The 23,394-nt window shown below is 40.5% G+C and overlaps 2 protein-coding genes and 1 non-coding gene across 3 annotated transcripts; all 3 read right to left on the bottom strand.

Moving 5' to 3' along the window:
- Positions 1–5,612: 5,612 nt before the first annotated feature.
- cfap418 (cilia and flagella associated protein 418) lies at positions 5,613–14,069 on the bottom strand. Its single transcript, XM_070836107.1, has 6 exons — positions 13,924–14,069; positions 12,894–12,996; positions 11,694–11,758; positions 10,409–10,474; positions 10,129–10,224; positions 5,613–5,772 (listed from the first exon to the last, which is right to left on the bottom strand). The coding sequence occupies exons 1-6, from the start codon at positions 14,067–14,069 to the stop codon at positions 5,613–5,615; spliced, it is 636 nt and encodes a 211-aa protein (XP_070692208.1).
- Positions 14,070–15,177: 1,108 nt separating this feature from the next.
- Positions 15,178–15,259, bottom strand: trnas-aga (transfer RNA serine (anticodon AGA)). Its single transcript has one exon. It is a non-coding gene; the product is annotated as a tRNA-Ser (tRNA).
- Positions 15,260–18,488: 3,229 nt separating this feature from the next.
- Positions 18,489–23,160, bottom strand: LOC139204787 (zinc finger protein with KRAB and SCAN domains 1-like). The gene is made up of 3 exons (XM_070834785.1): positions 22,968–23,160; positions 19,347–20,005; positions 18,489–18,515 (listed from the first exon to the last, which is right to left on the bottom strand). Exons 1-3 carry the CDS (start codon positions 23,158–23,160, stop codon positions 18,489–18,491), a joined length of 879 nt encoding a protein of 292 aa, XP_070690886.1.
- Positions 23,161–23,394: the final 234 nt, after the last annotated feature.

Below are 23,394 nucleotides of genomic sequence, written 5' to 3' on the forward strand. Positions count from 1 at the left end.
ATCACTTTAATGTTGCAGCTGGTAAAGGTGGAGCTTCATAATTTATTTGTTAAATGTTGAGTAGAGTAACTAGAGCTGAGGCGGTCATTTCAAACTCAAAATATGTAAAAAATAGGCTCCAGGTGTAAAAATACCAGAGTTTTCCTTTAAGTTTCCTCCCGCACCGACAGGTTGTCTCTAGCAGCTGGTGACAGCAGCCGACACTTCATCCTTCCTGCAGGCCTCCATCACTCCGGCTGTTGTTTTCCTGCTCTTCCTCCTCCTCTGCTTCTTCCTCCTCCTCCTCCTCCTCAGCATCCCTGTCGTTCTGTTCATCCTGCTGTCTGACAGGAAAGAGGCTGAGTCACTCTTCTTCTTCTTCTTCTTCTCAGAGACACTAACTGAATTCATCTCAGTCAGTATGGACACATTTATGTGGTGATGCTCAGTGAAGGTTTAAAATATATCACATATCCTGTACACACACACACACACACACTAACTTAGAGCTGCTGCATGTTTTTCTTTTGTTAGATATGTTTAAGTCATCAAAGTCAAAATACATCAAGATTTCACTTAAATGTTAACTGGTATTTCTAAACCTGAGCCATCTTTCTATTCATTTTGAGTTTTAAATGTTAAGTAGATACAAAAAGTTTTAGAATTAGTCCAGTTCAGTCGGTGAAACAGGCTCAGAGTGTTATTCTAAGTGTGTGACAGCATTATGGAAAGGATCCCTACAGAGAGAGACCTGGAAGATCCTTTTGGTTTAACCACAAACAGCCGTTAAAGCGCTCTCTTCACAGCCACCAGACTCCATTCACAAAAATGGTAATTTTAGCTGGCAGAACATGGAAGTTTCTAGACTAGTTGCTGTGACTTTGGTGTTTTAACACTCTTATTCCAAATCTGAAATAATCATTTAAACCATCAGAATGACACAATAATACACACTAGCTAACAAACTGAGCCAGCAATAGACCAGCAACTCCTGCGTTCTGTGAGGTAAAATTATGATTTTTTTCAATGGAGTCTGGTGTCGTTGAAAAGGGTGATATAACGGCTGTTTGTGGTTAAACAAAAATGATCTCCCAGGTCTCTCTCTGTAAGGATCCTTTCTATAATGCTGTCAGACATTTTGAATAACGAGCCAAGCCTGGCTGCATCTTTGCTAAGGTGACGGAAGCATAAAAATTGCAAATTTGATGAAAAATCCGCACACTTAAATCTATGCAGTAAATCAACTCTAATAGCTCAGCTGTCAGAAACAACACTGAACATGCTGGTAGAAATAACCAATCAGTGGCAGCATGTAGACCACCTGTGTGCACCCTGATGGCAGAGGCACCACCTCTTGGGAATTGTAGTTTGGGTACTAGATGTGGCATACAAATGGGGGCAATAAATTACAAGAAACAGGGTTGAGCATAATTAGCACAAGACAAAACCTGAATGCAAAAACAGTTTAGCGATATCATGTAATTTAAACATGAATAAATGGGGCTCAAATTATGTAAAAACAGGGTGTGGGTTTAAAAACACTTATTCTTTAAGTGCAACACTCTGCATCTGACATTATTGATCGGCTGCAGAGTTCATTCAATACTTTTACACCCAGAAAAGAAGAAAAGTCAGCAAAGACTCAGCTGAATTACAACATTCAGTGTGAGACTCCAAAAATAAAAAAAACACATTCAACAAGTTATCAGTGTAAAATCACTCATCTCTCACCGAGCCAAACAAACAGTGTCTGCCACTGCTGAGTTTACCACCAAACACAGACCTGACAGCCTCCTTCCCACTGCTGGTGTTTCACAGTCGCAGCAGGAACTGCCTGCGTTTTTCCTTCGATGTGATAATCATCGGTCTCTCCCCGACTGAGCGTCAAAAGGATCCCAGCAGGTACTAATCACTTCTGCTAAAACAAAAAAAAAAGGAAAAGAGACCAAACAGTATTGTAGATGGTCCTCACTGCCTGTGGTGAGAGGCTGACGGGTGTTGTTTCATCAGTATTTGTTTACAGAAATATAAATTCACCTCACAGTGGATCTCTGAGCACAGGGAGGACAACTGTTTTCTACTGCTGACAATAAGAAGAAATCACACTTAATTAAGCCCTTTACTTTAGTAATAATAAGCACACAATCCAAATATTGTGTTTAAGTACAAATTTTAGGCACTTGCTCTTTACTTGAGTGCTTTCTTCTCATGCCACCAGACTCCATTGACAAAAATGGTCATTTTATTTCTCAGAGCACAGGAGTTGCTGATGTAACTGGGTTGTGTGACTGTGGTGTTTTAACACCTCATTCCAGATCTGAACCAACACTTTAAAACACCAAAGTCACACAATAACACAAACTAACTAACCAACTGAGACTGCTGAAGATCAGCAACTCCTGTGCTGTGCAAGGTAAAATTACTGTTTTTTGCAATGGAGTCTGGTGCTTTTTTTTTTTGCACATAAATCATATGAAACACAATCTGGGTTGGCATGATGAGCAATTAAGAAATCTTTTAAAGACATGCATCATGTTTGTTAAAGTGTGCATTACGTATTCAATTTTAAATGGTATTTGCACCATGTTTTTTAAAATGAGAAATTTTAGATATTTTCTTCACCTCAAGTGTATGTAAGTGCACTTATAACAATAATTTCTTCATTAAAATATCACAATAAAATTGATTTTATAAGGCTTATCTCTAAATTTAAATTTCATGCATTTCAACTATATTGAGCAGGACAGCTGTTATGTCGCTCTCTGCACACACACCAGACTCCATTCACAAAAACAGGAATTTTAGCTCCCAGAACACCTTAAGCTGCTGCTCCACTGCTGCTTTAATCTGTTACTTAGTTTGTATTATTGTGTAACTTTGGTGTTTTAAAGTGTTGGTTCACATCTGGAATGAGGTGTTAAAACACCAAAGTAACAGCAATTACATCAGCAACTCCTGTGCTCTGAGAAATAAAATGACAGTTTTTGTCAATGGAGTCTGGTGGCCTTGAACGCCCGTTTGTGGCTTGAAAATAATGATCTTACGGGCCTAGACAGGTTTAGCCCTGCAGGTAGTCCGGCAGACAGGTGGCCAAGAAAGCTCAACTGATCAAACTCGGTGCTGCACATCTGTAAGATCAATCAATCAATCGATCAAACTTTATATGTATAGCACCTTTCATACAGGTTAATGCAGGTCAAGATCGGTGGTTTACCTCACACCTTCTCTGGTTCCACCTGCTGGAATAAAAAGATGCTTTTGAAAATGGACCACAGTGTTATCCATCCTCAGCAGAGAGCCGCTCTCTCCCACTCCTTCTCTTGCTGCTGTTACTGTCACTTACACAGCTGCTGTTACTCCGAGCTTTAATCACACCAAACTGTGACTTGGCACGCAGCGAGGTCCATCACATCTCTTAACGTCAGACTGTCAGCACTGCAAACACCGTTACTGACCATCCACGGGGCAGAAAGCCGCCGGTTCGTCACACCGCAACCACCAAAAACAGCTTTCTTGTGATTTTAATTGAACAAATCGTCAGTAACAGGATGAGATGAAGTGATTAATAGTTTAGCAGCAGGACTGTTTGCTACATTAGATTATGTGTTAATAATTTACAACATACACACTTTTCCCATGAAAAATACAAGTCATAACAGACAACTTTTTTGCTTTTACTTATCAATGTGTGTTAAATGTTGACTGCAGATTGGAAAGTGTGTTAACTAATACAGGAAGAGGATGGCGCTTTTGTTTTTGTAGGTATAGAAAAAATACATTACCTTTACAGCCCAAAAATACTCTCAACAAAATGAGAATCATGGGCTTATGAACCTATAGATGTACGACCATCTTTAATAGGTCGTAAATATGAAAGAAATTTGACTTCCCAGGTGTAAAAGTACCAGGATCTTCTGTATCGTTTGGCCCAAAGAAGATGGTGGACGAGCGGTTTGGCCCTCCGTTAATTTGAATGGAGATAAAATGCTTTAGTCGTTCGGCTCCTCTAGACTTTCCAAAGTCATTTTCATAAAAACGTTCCCTCTGATTTACAGACGTCCCTTTCACAATGTGAGTCTGTGGGAAAAAACAGTCTTTTTAGGCCCAACGGCGTCACATGACGGACTCTGATTGTCGTAATCGCACAGTTTGCCCACTAAAAAATGGCCTCAAAGCCTGGTGCACTTTCCTGTGGCCTTGATTAGCTGGCATGACATCAGCTCGCTGAATAACACACTACCACCTCTTGTCTTGTCTCTTGTCTCTTGTCTGATTTACAAATGCACGCTACATGCATGTTCGTCTGATGAGCGTTACTCCCGCAACAAGCTGCCGACCTCTGCCACGCTGCATGATTTATCGGTGCAGTTAAATGGCACAGGGAGCAGGCTAACCGCTAACCGCTAACGGCAACGGCAAGAGCAGCTTCCACTGAAAATGACTTGCATGGCGACACTTTGTCGCTTGTGGTGTGAACACAGCATAAGACCACTTGGAAGCACTCGTGGGGAGGAGGGACGAGTCGAAAAAGTTAGAAGAAAAGAAGATGCAACATCCCCAAGTGAATTTCTATCAAAAGTCAGGCTGGGAAACAGATTTAGAATATTAATCATAATAATTGCGGCCATAGTTGCATCACTGCCTGTATCACATCAGGTCACAAGATAAATCAAAAATCAAGCTACACTACATGGTAATAAAAAGTTAAAAACAATGAAGATATAAAATATTAATTCCTTAAATGTGTTTCAGATCTTTCCCACACAGATTTGAGTTTGTTGTGCTGATCAATACTTTGAGAGTGAGACACTGGCTCGCCACATCGTCTCTGTGGTCTCCTTTCAGCTCTGCAGAGCTTTAAAGCGTCTCTCAGATCACCGTTTTGGCTTTCTGACCCCCAAACTTCACCGCTACAGTGTTCCTAACTTCAGCTTTCTCTCTCGACGCTCTCGTCCGTGTCGTTTTCTGTGGGAGGCCAAACAAACGCTGACCCACGCAGCTGCCCCGAGCTGTCCAGTCGAGCTGCACCACCCAGAGGGAGTTGTGCTGTTCACTTGTGGAGTTGAGTCATCGAGTCGGGCTGTGGTGCAAATTATGAATATGGTGATATATAGATGTGGATATGACACACACGCTCATGTGTTGCTGCAGATACATTTACTGCAATATGCTTTCTGGAGATTTCAGGTTTTAAAAAAATATCCTGCTTTATAGTTACGTATGATTCCTCTTCAGTGACACAGATATGATGATGTTTCATGGACTAATTATTAATCACATGTATATGTTTGAGCTTTTAACACATAACCGTGATGGTTTCTGGGTCTTGTGGGGCTGAAAAAACAAACTGAGGTGCGTATAGGAGGTAATAAAAGGTATCAAAAGTAACATTGCAACCATACTGAAGCTGTCAGCTGTTTCTCTGAGGAAACCTCGCCAAAGTTTCCTACCTGAAGAAGTCTTTCTGACGTCTCTGACACTCTGATAAAGTCAAGTGAGCGGACAGATGGAGTAAGAGATAGAAACCAGCTGAACAGGAGAACAGTCAGAGAGGAAACAGAAGCAGCAGGAGCTTCTCTGTCCGTCTCTGTCACCCAGATTGAGTTTGTAACAGCAGCGGTGAGCCGTGAGCGTCAGTCCTGGTGTTTGCCACAGACCCATCTGAGCCGAGGTTGGTCCCTGAGGTCGGTCGGCTCCACCGTGGAGATCCAGCTGCACTGGCAGGCGTATGCCCGAAAACCTCTCCTCTTCTTCAGCTTAGCTCTGAGCTTCTGACGGTCCGGCATGTTGTTCCTGCACAGACAGACGGACAGTTTAATAACTACTGAAGATATGAGGACAGCTCCTTAGCGCTCCTACTGGCAACTGCAAATTCATTTTTTTCCATTTCAGATTCAACGTGAGATAAATTAAATCAAATACCTGCAAAACTAATGACATTCCCATCAGCATCAGCTCTACTTAGTGCTAATGTTAGCACGCTAACACGCTAAACTATGACGGTTAACGTGTTAAATGCTCCATGTTAGCATGCACAGCTGCTAGCACTAGAGCTGCATCCATTACTTGATTAATTAATTGTAAATTAGTTCGATAATCGATCATTTTTCCCAAACATTTGATTGTTCCCGTTTCACTTTGGGCTCTGGGATGTTGTGAAGGACATTTGTCACTTAATCAAGAAAATAGATTAGATTACATATTACAATTTGCTTGGAATCATTAATTTGATCAACGTGATAATGACAACAGGTTATTACTATTATTAGGACATGACAATGTGACTCTAGTAAAAGCTGATGAACAATAATAGTGAATTATTGCTCAGGATTCATCCACTGAAATCACTTTGATCTTCAGTAAATTAAAGTTGAAGGCAAATGAGCGAGCACATGCAGGGTCAGAAATTTAAGCTCAAGGGCACTTCAGATTTAGCGTTTCCTGCAGGTTTAGTGCCACTCGAGTGTGTTGTGCTGCTGCCTACTGCCAGAAATAAATGCAGCTTCATACTTTCATAACTAAAAGAGCTCGGTTCACGAGCGTAGAGGAGCACATTTTAATTGAAGTCGCCGTGCCTGCACCGCCGACCATTATGAGAGCAATTATAAACTCATTTATAAATGCTCTTATGAGAAGCACACTCACAGTCTCTGTTAAATCACAGGCTAAAACACTTTTATCAACGCCAACACTCTCGGGTAATCCTCTTAATTAAAAAAAAAACAACTTATGAAATATCAAAACAAATGTGTGGGTGGCCTCGGTAAAAGTTGCTGCACGCTCCTTTCAGGCAAACACAAAGAACAACCTGAAGAAGAAGAGTGTCGGCATGAGGAAGAGGACGGGTGACGGGGAACATCGAGCCTCATATCACATCTTTAATGAGCAAACTGCAGATAAAATGCTGCACAGCTACAGAGCTAAAGCTAAAGCTAACGTTACGCTTGGGGTGGCTTGTGTTTTATATGACTGGGTCGTTTATTTGTCGTCTTCCTGTTGGTCAGGCAGTGTGCTCACGTGTCGTGAGGGGCTTTGGAGGAAAGCCTGAATCAGAATCAGAATTACTTTAATAATCCCCAGGGGGAAATTGCTTTTTGTTACACACAGCTCCAAAAGAATAAGAATACACTTCAAACATGAAAGTAATAATAATGATAAAATAATAATAATGATAATAATGATACAAATAATACCACTACTACTAATAATACCATATAACAACATGTACATTCAGAGTGAGATGTATTATATAATACTAATAATACTACTACCACCAACAATAACTGAAGGGAGCGGGTGGGATATTTCTAATTGGACATGAGCTTCACGCTTGCAAAACAGACTGCATTAGCAAAGAGAGGCTGACGTCCAGCAGCTGAAGCCAACCAGCAGCTCTGCTTATTAAAACGACTGAGTGATGCAGTGATGACTTATCTACCGTCACAACTGACAGAGCTCTGGACCTCAGTTCATCTGGCCAGTTTCTGGATATTCCAATTAAAATGTGGCCGAAACTTAAATTTGACCTTTAACTGAGATGAAGGAACTGTGAATATGCTGCGGGTGAAAATATTAAGCCTGAAAACAAAACATCTGCTCACGGTTTTTAACTGCATCGTCATTCATTGTCTTTCTAAAGGAGGAATTAATCCGGGGAGGAACACACCACACCTTTCTCCTGTTATAGTAGATTTTCTGACGCTACATAAACATAAAACTCCACTAAAACCTCAGTGACTTCTGTTTCTGTCACATGTTGAACCATCACACACACACCCCCCCCATCATCCAACGGTTTCTTTGTTTTTCCCCTGTCAGTCGCTGTTACTCTAACAAGTGACACCAAGTCGATAGGAATTAGTCTTCGTCTGTCCCGCTGCTGCACATGATCACAGAACCATTAACACTGATTTTAATATGGAATTAAAGTCACCTGCGTGGTGCCGACACGTGATCCCCGGGTGGCTTTGTTCTGTGTTATTAATCCAATTAAGATCATGGGAACCTAATTTGTCACATTTGCAAAACTGAAAGCAAACATGAGGCTGGATATTTGAGCCTCAATGCTTTTTTTTTTTAATTTTTACTCCTGTTTGAAAACTGTCAAGAACTGCAAGTTGGCATTAAAATGTTTTGGCAGCAGTTTATTTACTATTGCTTATTTTTCTACTGTACTCTCTATTACTGCTTATCTTGCCGCTGCCTCTGTTGCTGCTGTAATATGTAAATTCCCCCATATAGGGGATCAATAAAGTCTATCTTATCTTAACTATAACGGTTTGTGAGCTCACTCTCACAGACTGTTATCTAACAGGAAGTCTTTATGAATTCAGTGGTTTAATCTGAGTGTCAAAATAAGTAAATGTCCTATAAAGAAAAGGAGATCTGGCTGGTTATCCACTTTCTAAAACTCTGGTGGTTCGTGTTTGTGCTGCGTGGGAACAGGTGTAATTTTTCATTGTTGGAATAAACGGGAAAAGAAGAGCTGGGTCACCAGCGCGAGCGGCGGCAAACACCACAGCTGATCGGACAACGACAAGAGCGTCACCCACAGACGCTCCACAGGAGGGCGCTGCACTCTCGCCCACTCGGGTGGGCGTGCAGGGACGAGTGCAGAGCGATAGAAGGTAGTTTAATCAGTCTGTGCTAGTCTCAAGACAAAACCCTTAATTGCTGTAACTGTTCGCTTGTTTTAGATTGTTGGTTTCAGCTGGTTTTAACAATGCCTCTGATTGTTTGTATTCCCGCCACGCTGGTCTGCAGACGCAGGATTGTCCCCATTGGGATTGAAAAAGTCATGCGGTTTGTCAGAACAGAGGGAGAAAAGAAACAAAGAGGAAGAAGTGTGAGTTTGAAAAGGCTTAATGAGGTTTTAACAAAACTCTCTTTACCCTTAAATTAATGATTAAACTTTCTCCGCTAAAACTTAAAGCTTCTGCGGTTTCCTGAGTGGTAGAAAGTGAATGTACGCTTCTACTCCTCTGCACTTGTTTTACACGTGTGGGTCTAAGTGGGTGTTAAGCAGAGAAATAACTGAGGGAAGAAAGATCCATGTCACAGCTCAGTACTGCCACCTTCTGACCAAACATCTGAAAAAAAAAAACATTTCTGACAACGTCCCCCTCGTCTGTCACTGCGACGCCTTCGATTGATGCAAACATTGTGTTATATTAGAATGTGAAGGGCTGAGATAGAGAGGCTTTGCTTGCACAGGCAGTAAAATGATATTAAAAATAGATAAATTAAAAATAAAATACTATTAGAGCTGAATCCTCTCTTCCACTGTTTCATCCTATCTGAATAAAGCAGATTAAGCTTTCTGCACACTTTTATGTATTTTCTATTTAGTGGTACAGTGGGCACCTTTTTCAAACTAGCTGAAATAAGATCACAGACTCATCACTGCGTCAGCCTTTTAGTGTTTTCTCATGTCAAAAAGTTTAACCTATCAGGAAGGCGCAATCATTGCATATTTGACTTGCCAGTACGGCACCTTTCCAGGCGATGTGGCGAACCGTCGCTGAGCCATTTGAATAGACTGAAAACAGCCCCGCATTAGTGCCACAGCTGCACTGTGGGAGCACGGTTTGTCGGTCCAAACGCGGTCCAACACCCTGCAGCGAGTCACAAAAGAGCTGCCAGCCACAGCGAATGGACAAAAGCATCTTTTCAGGAGGAAACGGCGTGAGAACACTGCAGATCCTGGGGGTCACGCTCATTTATCTCTGCTCATTCACTGTGAGGAGGAGGCGAGGTGATCGGAGCCGGTGTGCAATACAAAAAAATGACACACTATATCTAATCTCCAGTTACAGAGCTGACAGGAGCTGTTTTCATCGTGACTGCAGTGTCAAATTAAACTCAAAAGAATAATGTTTGGTGTCCCCTGGAAATAACTCTAAATAAACTTTTAGTGCTGAACATTGGTTCCCTGTCTGGGGGTCGGGGCCCTGAAGGGGTCACAGGATAAATGTAAGGAGTCGTGAGATGAGCACATGAAAAAAAAAACATTTTTTAACACTTTGATCAAATCTTTCCTTTTTTACTTACTACCAAAAATGTGAACAACCTGACGAAGATTCCTGTTGTTAGAAAAAGGTCTAATGAGGCTGCTAGGTGCACGTTCTGTATGTTTTCCAGCAGACTCACCTGAGGAACAGGTAATCACAGGACAAGTCCCACTCACAGTCATCGAACATCAGCACTCGGAAATCACAGGATATGCACCTCAACTGGTCACATGACCTGTTCAGACAGTGTAGGCAAAGAAATGAGTTTTAAAAGTAGTAATTAATACATTACGCATTTAGATTTAAACAAATAAAAGTATGAAATAACTAAAATAATCCACACCAGGGTCGGGTATTATTAATATAATATAATATAAACAGACGAGACACGACAGACACATGAAATTATTTTTTCACACCTCTTGGATGTGGCTGTTCCTACACCATTCGTGACCGAGCTCCCGCCAACGAAGACAGGACAGCACCTGGATGCATAACAAGCAGTGCAGATCAGTCTCAAAGCACAGGAAAAAAACAGCATCCAAGTTTAAAAGAATCTTTAAAAAGTGACGGAAATATAAGAGCTTGTCACCACGTTTATATACACATATTTAAGAGATATGGTATATATATATGATACCATCAGGCACACTTTTTTTTTCTGAACTCAAAACACTTACTTTGATAATTAATTAAAGGATAACTCTGGTATTTTTAAACCTGGGCCCTATTTTTAATTTTTTTTTTTTACATACTTTCGATTCAAAACGACTGATGGGTACAAAAATTGCCTTAGCTGGCAGCTGCAAATAGGCTTCGAATGATGACCTGATCAAAGTAGGTCCACTAAAAGTGTTCAGAGTGTTATTCTAAGTGTGTGACAGCATTATGGAAAGGATCCCTACAGAGAGAGACCTGGAAGATCCTTTTGGTTTAACCACAAACAGCACACACACCAGACTACATTCACTAAAACAGTATTTTTACCTCTCAGAACTCAGGAGTTGCTGGTCCACTGCTGCCTCGATCGGTTAGTTTGTTTGTGTTATTGTGTGACTTTGGTGTTTTAAAGAGTCAGTTTGGATCCAAACTGATGTGTTCAAACACCAAATTCACAGCAACTAGACCTGCAACTCCTGTGTTCTGTAAGGTAAAATTACTGTTATTCTCAATGGAGTCTGGTGGCTTTAAAGAGAGCGGCTGTTTCTGGTTAAACAAGAAGGATCTTACAGGTCTCTCTCTGCAGGGATCCTTTCCATAATCTTGTTGTACTTAAAATAACAATCTGAGCCTGTCAGTGGCAAAAACAAGCACTTTCAGTGGACCTACTTTGACAGGAAAGGTAGCCTCAAAGGATCACGTTGCAGCCATTGCAGCCCGTTTTGCAGCTGCCAATTGAGTCGATCTACTGGACAAGTTTAAAAACTTTTTGTACTTACCAGACATTTAGAAACCAGAATATGTAAAAATAAGGCCAAGGTTTCCAGATATGCTAAGAGGAATCCTTTAACTATTCTTCAGGTGTGGAGTAACATATCTAGAAGTGAAATGCTCCTGGACTTGGCTTGATTTACCTGAACACACACGCAGCTGCAACATAACTTTCAAAATGGCGTAGAGTGCCTTTTCTCCCTCTGCATATACCCTGTAATTATCAATCACACCTGTATGTATTTTTTATTCAGAATGAACTCATTTACTCACTTTCTCCCTCCAGACTGAGACAACAGCTTCCTCTCCCCTTGTGTTCCTTTAGGAAACTGCTCAGTCTGAAATATCAGAGGAAAGAGCAGACCACAGAAAAACAACACACCGACGTGTTACCACCTGTGTTTGTCAGCATGCCGCTCATGAGTGTAGTTTATAGCCTAATACTGGACAACATTCATATGGATTTAGTCCCATTTGCAAACCCAGATGTGCTTCTGTGGCTCTAATTTGATTTTATGATGAATGTGCAGCCTTGGAGATGAAGCAGCTGTGTGATGATGGTGTTTGGGAGGGCGGCCAGAGGTGAAAAGTGAATAAATTAATTCACTCATGTGGCAACTTTGAGATATTGGCCCTTTGTATTTCACCACATTTTAACTAAATATCAGGGGTAAATATATTTTAATGGCAGGACTAGTTTGTTTGCAAAATGAGATTTTACATGCTGGATTCTCGGGTAAGTTAAAGGTTCCCTGTGGAGCTTATGGAGCTGGTGATCAAGAGCCAGCAGGGAAGAAGAAGACAGCAAGCTTGTGAACGTGGATGTAAACAATGCTGGTCTTTAACAGATTTATAATGTGAAAATTGACTAGAAAGTTGACTAGAAAACTCGGCAGGAGTCAGAGATGAGGTGGAAAGGACGTTTAATTTGGCAAAAGCTAACTATTAAAATATGTTAACTAACTAAACATCAACAATCTCTCCCCATAATCACTGACTCCATCTTTAATTGAAAAAAAAAATTGAATTGTTAGAGTTCAAACTAAGCAACATTAAAATGCTTATTTAGGGGCGAAGGTTTCTTTTTTTGCCTCTAGGTAAATGGTTTATTTATTATGGGTGTATTAATTTGTATGATTTTAGGAGAGGTGGAGAAACAAAACCAGAAGTAAGAGTTTGTTTACACAATGACACCTTAAATTATTACTAATGCTTTTTAGTTTTTTCCTCCAGTACCAGCATCCAAACCAAGATTTGTTTCCCTTGTTTGAGAATATTTTAATTTCAATAAAATAAAATAAAAAAAGGACTTTTACTTTATCTAATTAACCCTTTTCTTCCCCGCACTCAGGTACACTTGTATACCCAGGTTTGCTGACACCATAACCTCATGTTCATGTGGAAAAAAGGAAAACTGGGAACACGACGGCAGTTTGCTGTTTTTTTTTTTAATCTTTCAGTGTACTTGTTCACCTTTAGTTGAGGGGAATCGCTGTAGTCTTCCTCCAGGAATTCCTCCAGAAGGGCGTCCATATCCTCAGTGACGCTGCTAATGGGCTCCTCTGGCTTTGTGGCACTAAATGAAAGGAAGTAAAACCACAGGTTACTGTCTTTGAGATGCTGCTGCCAGATGATGTCAAACATCACTGAATGACTTCCACAGTAAACGTCTACGTTTATGATTTAGCAATATTTTGAGCAGGAAAAAGGAGGATTCATCAGTTTAAACCATGCATACTTTACAGGCTGATTCCAGTATTTAAGACTCAATATTTGCTTTTAGTTCAATGCATGAATTAGAGAATCGGTGTTTAGTAGTTTGGAGAAGGCAGCATTTTAAATCTCCCAAATCATTTATAGATAAGTTTTTGGTGCCCATATTGTTTTCAACTTTCATTGACTTTAGTATTTCTAAAGTCCTGGCTACAGCTCTGGTTTTGGGGATTACTGACCAAAGCAGCTTTAGGAGAATACTTAAGTCTTGTCAAGCTTTATCCACATAGCACAGGGGGCAACACAATGTGCTTTACATAGCAACAGTATAGATATGCATATCAACAGGTGTTTGTGCAATTATACAAAGAATTAGAGTAAAACTGAGAAGCTACTGCATTGTAGAAATTGTTCAATATATTACCACAGTGTAGATATATTTATTACCTCAGCCATATAGAGGGAATTTATGGTCAAATGAGTATAAATGAATGTATCCCGGGCAGCCATAGCTGTCAGGATATTCAAAATTTACCAAAATAACTAGTTTCCCTTTAATATTCTATGTACAATATGCAGCTAGTCTGCAGCACTGGAGCTGCTGTTATCCAAACACAAGCTAATTTTGCTGATATTCGGCATCTTTAGTTAGCTTGTAGCATAATTAGCATAATTAGTCCCAGAACATACAGCTCATTAAACGTTATGATCACAGAAACGCTTGATGCCACACTGCGCATCCCACAGTAGCCTTTAGCTGACATTAGCTAGCCAAATTAGCATCGGTTACCTGTGTTTACTCTGTCCTCCTTTGTCCTTCCCGCATTTCCCGGCCTCGCTCGAGCCCAGGCGAGCTGGAGGCGCGACCGAAACGTTGCTGCAAAACTTTTTTTCAACTTCATCCAGCAGTTCGTCCAGGTCGTCATCGTCGTCCATGTTTTGGGTATCTGCTCCGCTAGCTAGCGCTGAGGCTAAGCTAGCCGCTGCGGCTAGCAGGCTCGGAGCGTTCGTCGTTGCTAAGTAACAGGAGGACAGTGCGGAAACGGAGAGAAACCGCCTTCAAAATAAACGTCAAAAGATTAATGTGGGCCTGAGGAATTTGAGATGTTTGATTTTTATTTTCCCCCTTAATGGAGCTCTTTTGATTATTTTAAGCCATATAATGGACAAGCTAGGGACACATACACGTTTAAATGAAGTTAGATAAAATAAAATGATTGATTGAATAATACATCAATCACATTCACACATAATCTGAATTATATAGTATACTTTACAATTAATCATTACATACATGAACTGTGGAAATATTGTGGAAATATATGTGCAAAAATAGTCTATAATATGTAATTAACATTGAGATTTACTATTTTATTTTTTACTTGAATGAATGGACTATGAATTATGACGCACTGATTACAATAAAAATACAGTTAAATCTCAATATATAACAAAACAGGAGTCAGTCAGTGGCGAAAAGTAAATACATCAAGTGCAGCGCATCAATTAAGTACAAATTAAAACGAATAAGAATAGAAAATAAATTAAAAGTAGCGTAACATCAACCAGCTCCAATATTAAAGCAATAAAACCACATTATAGTGCATTAATAATTATCCAAAAATATAATGTACCTCCTTTTGAAATGGGAAATTCTCACTTTTGATACTTTAAGTATATTTTGATGCTACTCTTGTATCTTAACTTTAATAAAATGTGGGACTTTTATTTCTACAGAGTGGTTTTACTACTCATACAGTAAATTTAGGAATACTTAAATCACAACTTAAATCATACCTACTTGCTTAAGATTTTAAGATAAATCCAAATTACAAAGTCACAAAAACAAAACATGTAATTTTATTTTATTTTGAAAAATTAGAAAGGAAGTAGCAGCAGTAGTTACTCCGCTGGTATTAGCAAAACGCTAATGTTAGCTGACATTTTAGCACAACACCACTAACGTAGAAGCGTCAGGTAAAAGAAAAAGGAAGATATATTAACATTTATTTGTTTCTCTTGAATTAAAACCATAAAAGTAAGTCGTTGTCGGCAGGATTCGAACCTGCGCGGGGAGACCCCAATGGATTTCTAGTCCATCGCCTTAACCACTCGGCCACGACAACCGGATAGCATATAATGTAAGACAACAAAGTATTTAAAGAGTGTAACATACAGTATGGTTTGTTTTTTTCCAGAAAATGTCACTTTTAAGGGTTTTGATCCAGTTGTTTCGTGTTAACTAAACACGCTGTAGCAGAATATTTAGAGCTAAACGTGGGAGGTTTTGTTTGCCACAGGGTGGACTCGAACCCCGCTCCTTTGGAGACGCTTCTGGTCAAGATAGTGTTTTCAAGGATTCAAGGATTCAGGGAGCTTTTAAGCCAAGATAAATATCAAATAACACATAAAATATAGAAAATAGAGGTTCGATATAAAATAAAATAGAAGTACTTGGTGCAGGTAGGTGTGTGGGTGTGTGTGGGGTGGGGTCACCACCACAGTTCAGCAGTCTAACAGCTTCTGGAAAGCCTGGTGGTCTTCTCCGGATGCTCCGCAGCCGCCTGCCCGAGGGGAGAGGGTTGAGGAGAGTGTGTGCAGGGTCCTTCCTGATGCATCTGCTAGTGAAAATGTCTGTGGCGGTGGGTAGGCCGCTCCCCACGATCCTCTGTGCGGCCTTCACCACCCTCTGCAGAGCCTTCCTGTCTGCAGCAAAGCAGTTGCCGTGCCACACGGTGATGCTGGTGCAGAGGATGCTCTCCACCGCACATTGGTAGAAGCTTGCATCTATTAGTGCAAGTTGTTAAAAGTGCTAAAAGACACCAGCAGGGAAACGTAAAGCTGGAAATCCTGCAGGAATAGTAACACATTTTCCCAACTGCATCACGTAATTCATTTAATGACCCCCTGCAGGCCTGCAACATAATTAAAAGACTTAAAAATTGATGCCACAACACAACTTATAGTTTATTGCGCATGTGTTAACACTTCAGCATCTCGGAACAAAAAAACAAAAAACAAAAACGGACCGCTGACCTTTAAATCTCTTTATTACACAACTCGGCTTTTGACGGTGGGTTATTTCTGCATAACACACCGTTTTTAATTTTTAAATGAATTAAATCATTTTTTTTTTTAAATCAAATTGATTTCTTTAGCACATAGCCGTGTAATAAGCGGGACATGTCAGGGTTTATTTTGCAATAATGACCAGCTTGCTGCACATTACCCCTTAAGAATCACTGCAATCCACAAATGATTTATGCTTTATTGCCGTTTATGATACTACCACTACTACTACTAATAATAATAATAATCATCAAATTCATTTATACAGCACTTTTCAAAAACAAAGTGCTTTACATGGTTATGAGAGGATTACAAATGATTTAAGGATAAAAGGTGAATATACTCAGACCCATACGATAAAACACAATGAATAAAGAATAAAATACGCAGTAATAAAGATGAAAGTAATGACACCAATATGACACAATTTAAACCAAAAACGGAGACGAGGCAGCATTAATCCAGCTGAGAAGAAATAAAAGGTCTGAAAGGACCAGATTTTTGCTCCTCAACTGATAAAAACAAGACTTTTGTCATTTTGAGTTTTATAATTTGAGTTTTTCTCAGAATATGACCCCCCTTTCTTACCTAAAATTCTCCTAATATGCCGTAATATTAATCTAATACAGGTTACAATTATAATTTTAACAGAATCAACACAAATCTAAATATGTAAACCAAAAAAAAATGTGGCGTACTTCCTCACACAGCTATGACATTTCACATGCAACGTCAGAAAAGAAGCAGTCATACATGAAACCGGTCACATGACTCTCAGGTTGTGCCTTCTTGGTGAAAGCGGTGCCGTTACATCCCCGCACCCCCCCCCCCCCCCCCTAACTGGCATTAATTGGTAGTGTAGTGTTGCAAAGAGAATATTTACATGCATCTAGCAAGTAAGCAGGTGTTTGTAGGTAAATAGTTCCTCACACACAATTCATAAAAGCTACTTTATGGAAAAATACTGGACGCCACTGCACTGAAACAATACACTAAGAGCACAATGGCATCATCACGCCAGTTAAAGGGATAGTTCTTCTTAATTTACCTGGGGTTGTATCCTTATCCATAATAAGTGTCTTACCTATAGTAGATAGAGGTCGGCTTTTTAGAATTGAACATTTCTCTTCCCGTCTGTGCTTGCTTCAAAGCCACCAAACTCCATTCACAAAAATAGTAATTTTACCTTGCAGAACATGGGAGTTCCTAGACTACCTCTGCGTTGATCGGTTGCTTTGCTCGTGACACTGCGTGAGCTTGATGTACTAAATGGTTAGTTTGGATCCAAACAAACGTGTTACTTCATCGATTGAGGCAGCGGTAGCACAACGAACTCTCGCCTTCTGTGAGGTAAAATTACTGTTTTTGTCAATGGAGTCTGGTGGCTTTGAAATGAGCAAAGACGCTTATCTGACAGCACTGTAAAGCATGATAATATTCTAGATATAGAGCACATTTATTTATTTATTTTATTCTTTTGGCTACCCCCTGCCTCTCCAAACTGGGGGCACGCTGGCCTCCATCCACTGTAAGTAATACTATGGACAAATACCAATTCAAACTAACCAAACTATCCCTTTAATGTATCGTAATAAAGCTAAAACACTTAGAAAGTGGTTATGATGCATTATAAATACACTTGAAGTCATACTGATGGAAGTATTAGTACTGCAGTGGTGATTTAACTAAATAGGAGATTCATAGGAACTGAACATTGAGACACAGTCGAACAAAAATCTTCTCACTTCTTGAGTACGCAGTGTGTTTGCGCAGAGTAAAATATTGATATCTGTAATACGAAGGGTTTAAGTATATATAAGATAGATAGATAGATAGATAGATGATAGATAGATAGATCTCTTTGTTCTATTCTTGTTCCTACTACTTTTACATTATTTTAGCATGAACTCAAACAGTCGACACCAGAACGACCAGTAACAAATAAAAAAAAACATATAATCCCACAACAACCTGCAAATAAATGACAGCATTTCTTCTTCTTCTTCTTCATGGAATCAACCCGTGAATAAATCATTAAAAAAAAAAAGGCATTATGAATGTTTTAAGGGGTTAGTAGTGTCTCTTCTTAAAGGCCCAGTTGATCGCCTCAAGCTGCAAATGGGCCGTAATGGCTGCAGCATAATCTTTGGGGCAAACTCTCCCGTCAAAATACGTCCACCAAAAGTGCTTGTTTGATCCACTGACAGGCTCAGAGTGTTATTTTAAGTGTGTGACAGCATTATGGAAAGGATCCCTACAGAGAGAGACCTGGAAGATCCTTTTTGATTAACCACAAACAGCCGTTATATCTCTCTGCACACACACCAGACTACATTCACAAAAACAGGGATTTAACCAGGGCTGTAGCCAACCACAGAAATGACTGATGACTATTATTCCACCGCTCCACTAAGAGGAAAAGGTGTGTTTTGACACTTATTCTGCTACATGTTTGTCTTGTTGCGCTCTCATATATCATCACAAACCATTCCTTACCAAACTAAGGACTAATTAAATATGCAAATATAATGGTTTAAAAAGGTTTTTCTTCTCATGAAAGGAACACCAGCACTTTAACTGATCAGTGTTGAGCCCTTGGTGCATCAATCATCATTATCATCAGCATCATTATTATTGTTACTATGATTAATCCTGCTGGAGGAAACTGGCTCAACGGGCATCTCGGCAGCTTCATTTATTCCTGTTGCTCTCACCAACACACTTGTGTTTTTTGACGTACTGGAGCCGAGTGAATCTTTTACCACAAGCACTGCAACTGTACGGTTTCTCCCCGGTGTGGACAGTCAAGTGTTGTGTCAGATGTGCCCTTTGTGCAAAGCTTTTACCGCAGAGTGAGCAACTAAACGGTTTCTCCCCCGTGTGGATTCTCATGTGTTTCACCAGATAGTTTCTGCAGACGAAACTTGCTTCACAAACCGAGCAGCTGAAAGGTTTCTCTCCCGTATGAGCTCCCAAGTGTTTGGTCAGACTTGAGCTCTGTGTGAATCTTGTGCCGCAGATGGAGCAGCTGAAGGGTTTCTCCCCCGTGTGGACTCTCATGTGCATAACAACATGTCCCCTCCGTAGAAAACTTTTTTTACAAACGGAGCAGCTGAAGCGTTTTCCTTCAGAGTGAAGTCTTACGTGGTCCATTAAGGTCTTCTTTCGGGGGTATCTTTTACCGCAAACCGAGCAACTAAACGGTTTCACCGCCGTTTGGATTCCATTGTGTTTCTGCAGCGTTTGGTCAAAGCTCGTGTCACATTCGGGGGAGATAAATAATGTTTCTCCCGTGCCAAATTCCTCATCGCTCAGAGGAGCTTCATCGTTTTGCAGGGCGATTAAACCGGCCTGAGGCTCCCTGGTCTCGTCCCAGTCGTGACTGTAGTCATCGCTCTCGGATTCGGACGAGTGTGAAGTCTTGTCATGACGATGTGGATTAAAGTTTCCAGCTGGTCCTGCTCCTCCACAGCCCTCTCCATCTGCTTCTGTTTCCAAATGCTCCTCAGTTTGGCTCAGAAGACGTTGTGAGGTCTGAGGTTTCGCTTCATCATCATCGCCATCCTCATCCTCATCATCCTCGCTCTTCACAGGGACAGGACTGAATGTGAACTTGATGATTTCGGCATCCTCCAGCCCTCGAAGCTGCTCCCCCCCCTGGCTGGTCCACAGTTCCTCCTGTTCCTCCTTGATGTGCGGCGGCGGCTCCGGTGGGGCCTCCTGGTCCAGACTGGAGCTCCAGTCCTGCTGCTCACTGGGAACCTCTTCTTTACCCCCCAACAGCTGCTGGACGTCTGTGGAAACTAACGAAACACAAACACACGTTTCAGAAAACAGTCGATATTAAACCACTAAAAGCACTACGACATGCTGCACACTTGGAAAACATGGCAGCGTAAGCATCTTTAATCACGTTCATTCGGTTTTATATTTTTAGATATATCATTATTACATTTCTATCTTTCATTGCGGTAATGCCTCATATTCTGTTTTCTAGATATATTGATCTTTGTACAAGTTCATTTTGAGATTCTTTGCCAAATAATTGCACACAAGTATCCTGGAATAACTGGAGAGACAATAAACACCTCACACCATGCACTTTGCACTTCAACAGAGGGAAATAAAGCCACAGAAATGACATGAGAATAATAAAAATAATCATGTCGTGTCTAGGTTTCCCCAGGAGAGGACGCCGTGGGACATTATGAGAGTTAACTCCAGTTCTTCTCCCAATCAAAACATATTTGTGAGAACAAACGGATCAAAAGTGATACTGGGAGGCATTTCCACGGAGCTCCAAAAGCCATATTATCACTCAGAAGTATTTTTATTATGACCACAGGAGTTGTGGCATTAAAAAAAAATCATGTGAAGTTATTATTAATTGTTTTTATTATTATGTGGATGTTAATTTATGTGAGCAGAGCAGTGCATCAGTGTAAAATGAATGGCGAACAAGTACGTTTAGCTAATGAGCTCACTATATATAAATATAACACTGTGTAATATGTACATAGAAGTCCTTTGACAGTGAGTAGACAGCTTCCTAAAACTCTCTGTGCAGACGTGGGAGGTAACCAAACTTATTGAAGTCAAGTTTTCAGGTATCTGCACTCCACTTGAGTATTATTTATATATTATTTACAATATTTACTTGTACTCCCTACGTTTTAAGACAAAGATCTCTACTTTCTAGTGCCGACATTTTCAAAAGAAGCCTGCGGTACTTTAGATATGATGCATTTGAGGAGAATTATTGATTTTTTTTATTTTCATTTTGCACCTTTCCAACCTCAAAATGCAGTTTTAACCTTCATGGACGGGACAGCGAGGCTACGTTCACATAGATTCAGACGGACAACATGGGAAGAAAACAGCAAACACTCTGGACGACAAAGCTAAACACACACGATGGCATGCTTCTGTACTACTTTTACTACAATATAACAGAGAATTACACAGTTTATTCTGCATTAATTCATGTTTTCCCCCTGTGTGATGGAGCTATGTAACATCTGGTTGTTGAATCCATCGCAGAGGACAGCAAACAGTTAAAATGTTTTAACTCTGGCCGTCTACTGTTACCCTTGTCGGTATTCTCTGGCGGCCTTCTGCTAATTTTAACATCCCTCTCTAGTCCACTAAGCTGACACTCCCTGTGTGCTGCCTGAGTGCATAGAAGAGACGATCCCTTGGTGCACATCACCAAAGAGACGCTTTAGAAGACAAAACAGACGAGAAAGGGAGGAAAGGCGTGTGGAGGACTAGCAGCCACACGGATGAAAGTGAAGCAGCCAACATGGCCGACGGAGCAATTTCTGAGCAGCAAGATGCTCCCAGTCACATTTCAGAGCCTGTACTTTCTCAGTGTTACTTAATTAAAGAAGTCCAACCTGTACTTTTACTTTTGCCCACAGTCTTTGATTATTTACACCAGTGTCTGTACTTCTACTTAAGGAAGGAATATGTGGACTTTTAGGTCGCTTGATACTTTACCTGTATTTTATTTCTTTATTCTACTATTTACACCTTTGAATGTACACACAGTGGGGTTCAAAAATCTGAGACCACATCAAAAATCTCTAATATTTACATGTAAACCTGGACTCAATCAGAAATGCTGTTCTGTTCAAAGTTTCTTCCTGATAAAAGTGCAGTTTTACCTGTGTAAAGGACAGTTTTACCTGTGTAAAGGACAGTTTTTCCTCACCTTTGTCACCTGATACTTACTCAAGATGGAAATTTACATGGCAGAAGACAAAGAAATGTAAATTCACAGTTTGATCCACCAGGGTGTGTCCCGACCAGACCACAGAAGAAAGAGGTGCTAAAGGTGGTCTGATGACCGGGTGTGTACAGGTAAACCTCCCATTGTTCTCACCACATACATTTTTTGCAAAAATAAATGTCCCTATTAAAAAGGCAGTCACTCCTGATAAAAGGACAGTTTTTCCTGATAAAAGGACAGTTTTTCCTGTGTAAAGAGCAGTTTTTCCTGTGTAAAGTGCAGTTTTTCCTCACCTTTGTCACCTGATACTTACTCAAGATGGAAAATTTACATGGCAAAAGACAAAGAAATGTAAATTCACAGTTTGATCCACCAGGGTGTGTCCCAACCAGACCACAGAAGAAAGGTGCTAAAGATGGTCTGATGACCGGGTGTGTACAGGTAAACCTCCCATTGTTCTCACCACATACATTTTTTGCAAAAATAAATGTCCTTGCAGCAAACTTTCTCTCTTTGGAACTTCCACAACACACTGTAATGTCTTTATGTGTTTTTAAATGTTTGTGAATCCTCAAACTCTGTGATTATTTTCAGGGTTACGTGGAAATAACAGAGATTTTGAGTGAGGTCTCACACTTGTTGACCCCAGTGTTTGTATTCCTACACACATTTTAGTTGAAGTGTGTGTATAAATCACACACACTACCAGATTAACACATCTCAGTACACACACACACACACACATTTAAGTAAACAAGCCGTCTCCATCCTCCATAACTAGTTCTCAAAACTCATATACACACATTACACTTTATGCATTTCAGAACCACTGCACACCCACATGTATTATGCATAAATAACATTATTCTTTATATCCACAAGCATCATTATTATCATTAACCTTTAATTAAAGAGATTATCTGAGTGGGTTTTCCCTGCAGCTGACTCCTCCAGTGTCGCTGTACTGCACATTGGTGGCAATCACAAATCTCTTGGGGAGGTTTCCAGCTAGAATAACACCAAAATGCACAAACCTGCTCTGTGCAAAAGGACTTCGGGGCTCAAAACAGCGTCCAGGAGCCTCTGTTGTCTCTCGTTTTCCTCTTTGCAGCGACAAAGCTCCTCCTCGTACTCCGCTATCGCTCTTCCAAACAGCTCAAATATCTCCTCGGCAGCCGCAGATAGCCGCCGGCTCACTGAAGCTCTCAGCATTTGGAGTTTGGACATTTTTGTTACCGCAACTTTTCAGTTAATTAAAATAAAAAAAAACACAACACAAACAGTTTAGACTCGATCCCAAAGTCACTCTGTGGCCGACTTCCGGTTCCGTCTATTCCCAGCTAGCTAGCTACGCTAACTTCATTTAGCATTCTTGGCTAACGGGGGACGAGCTCGAGCGCGGATTTGAGTGCGAAGCCGAGCACGTAGAAAGTTTAAACAAAGTCCACTTCACACGTGTAT

The sequence above is a fragment of the Pempheris klunzingeri genome, chromosome 8 (genome assembly GCF_042242105.1).
Source record: "Pempheris klunzingeri isolate RE-2024b chromosome 8, fPemKlu1.hap1, whole genome shotgun sequence".
In the NCBI taxonomy this organism is placed as follows: domain Eukaryota; kingdom Metazoa; phylum Chordata; class Actinopteri; order Acropomatiformes; family Pempheridae; genus Pempheris; species Pempheris klunzingeri.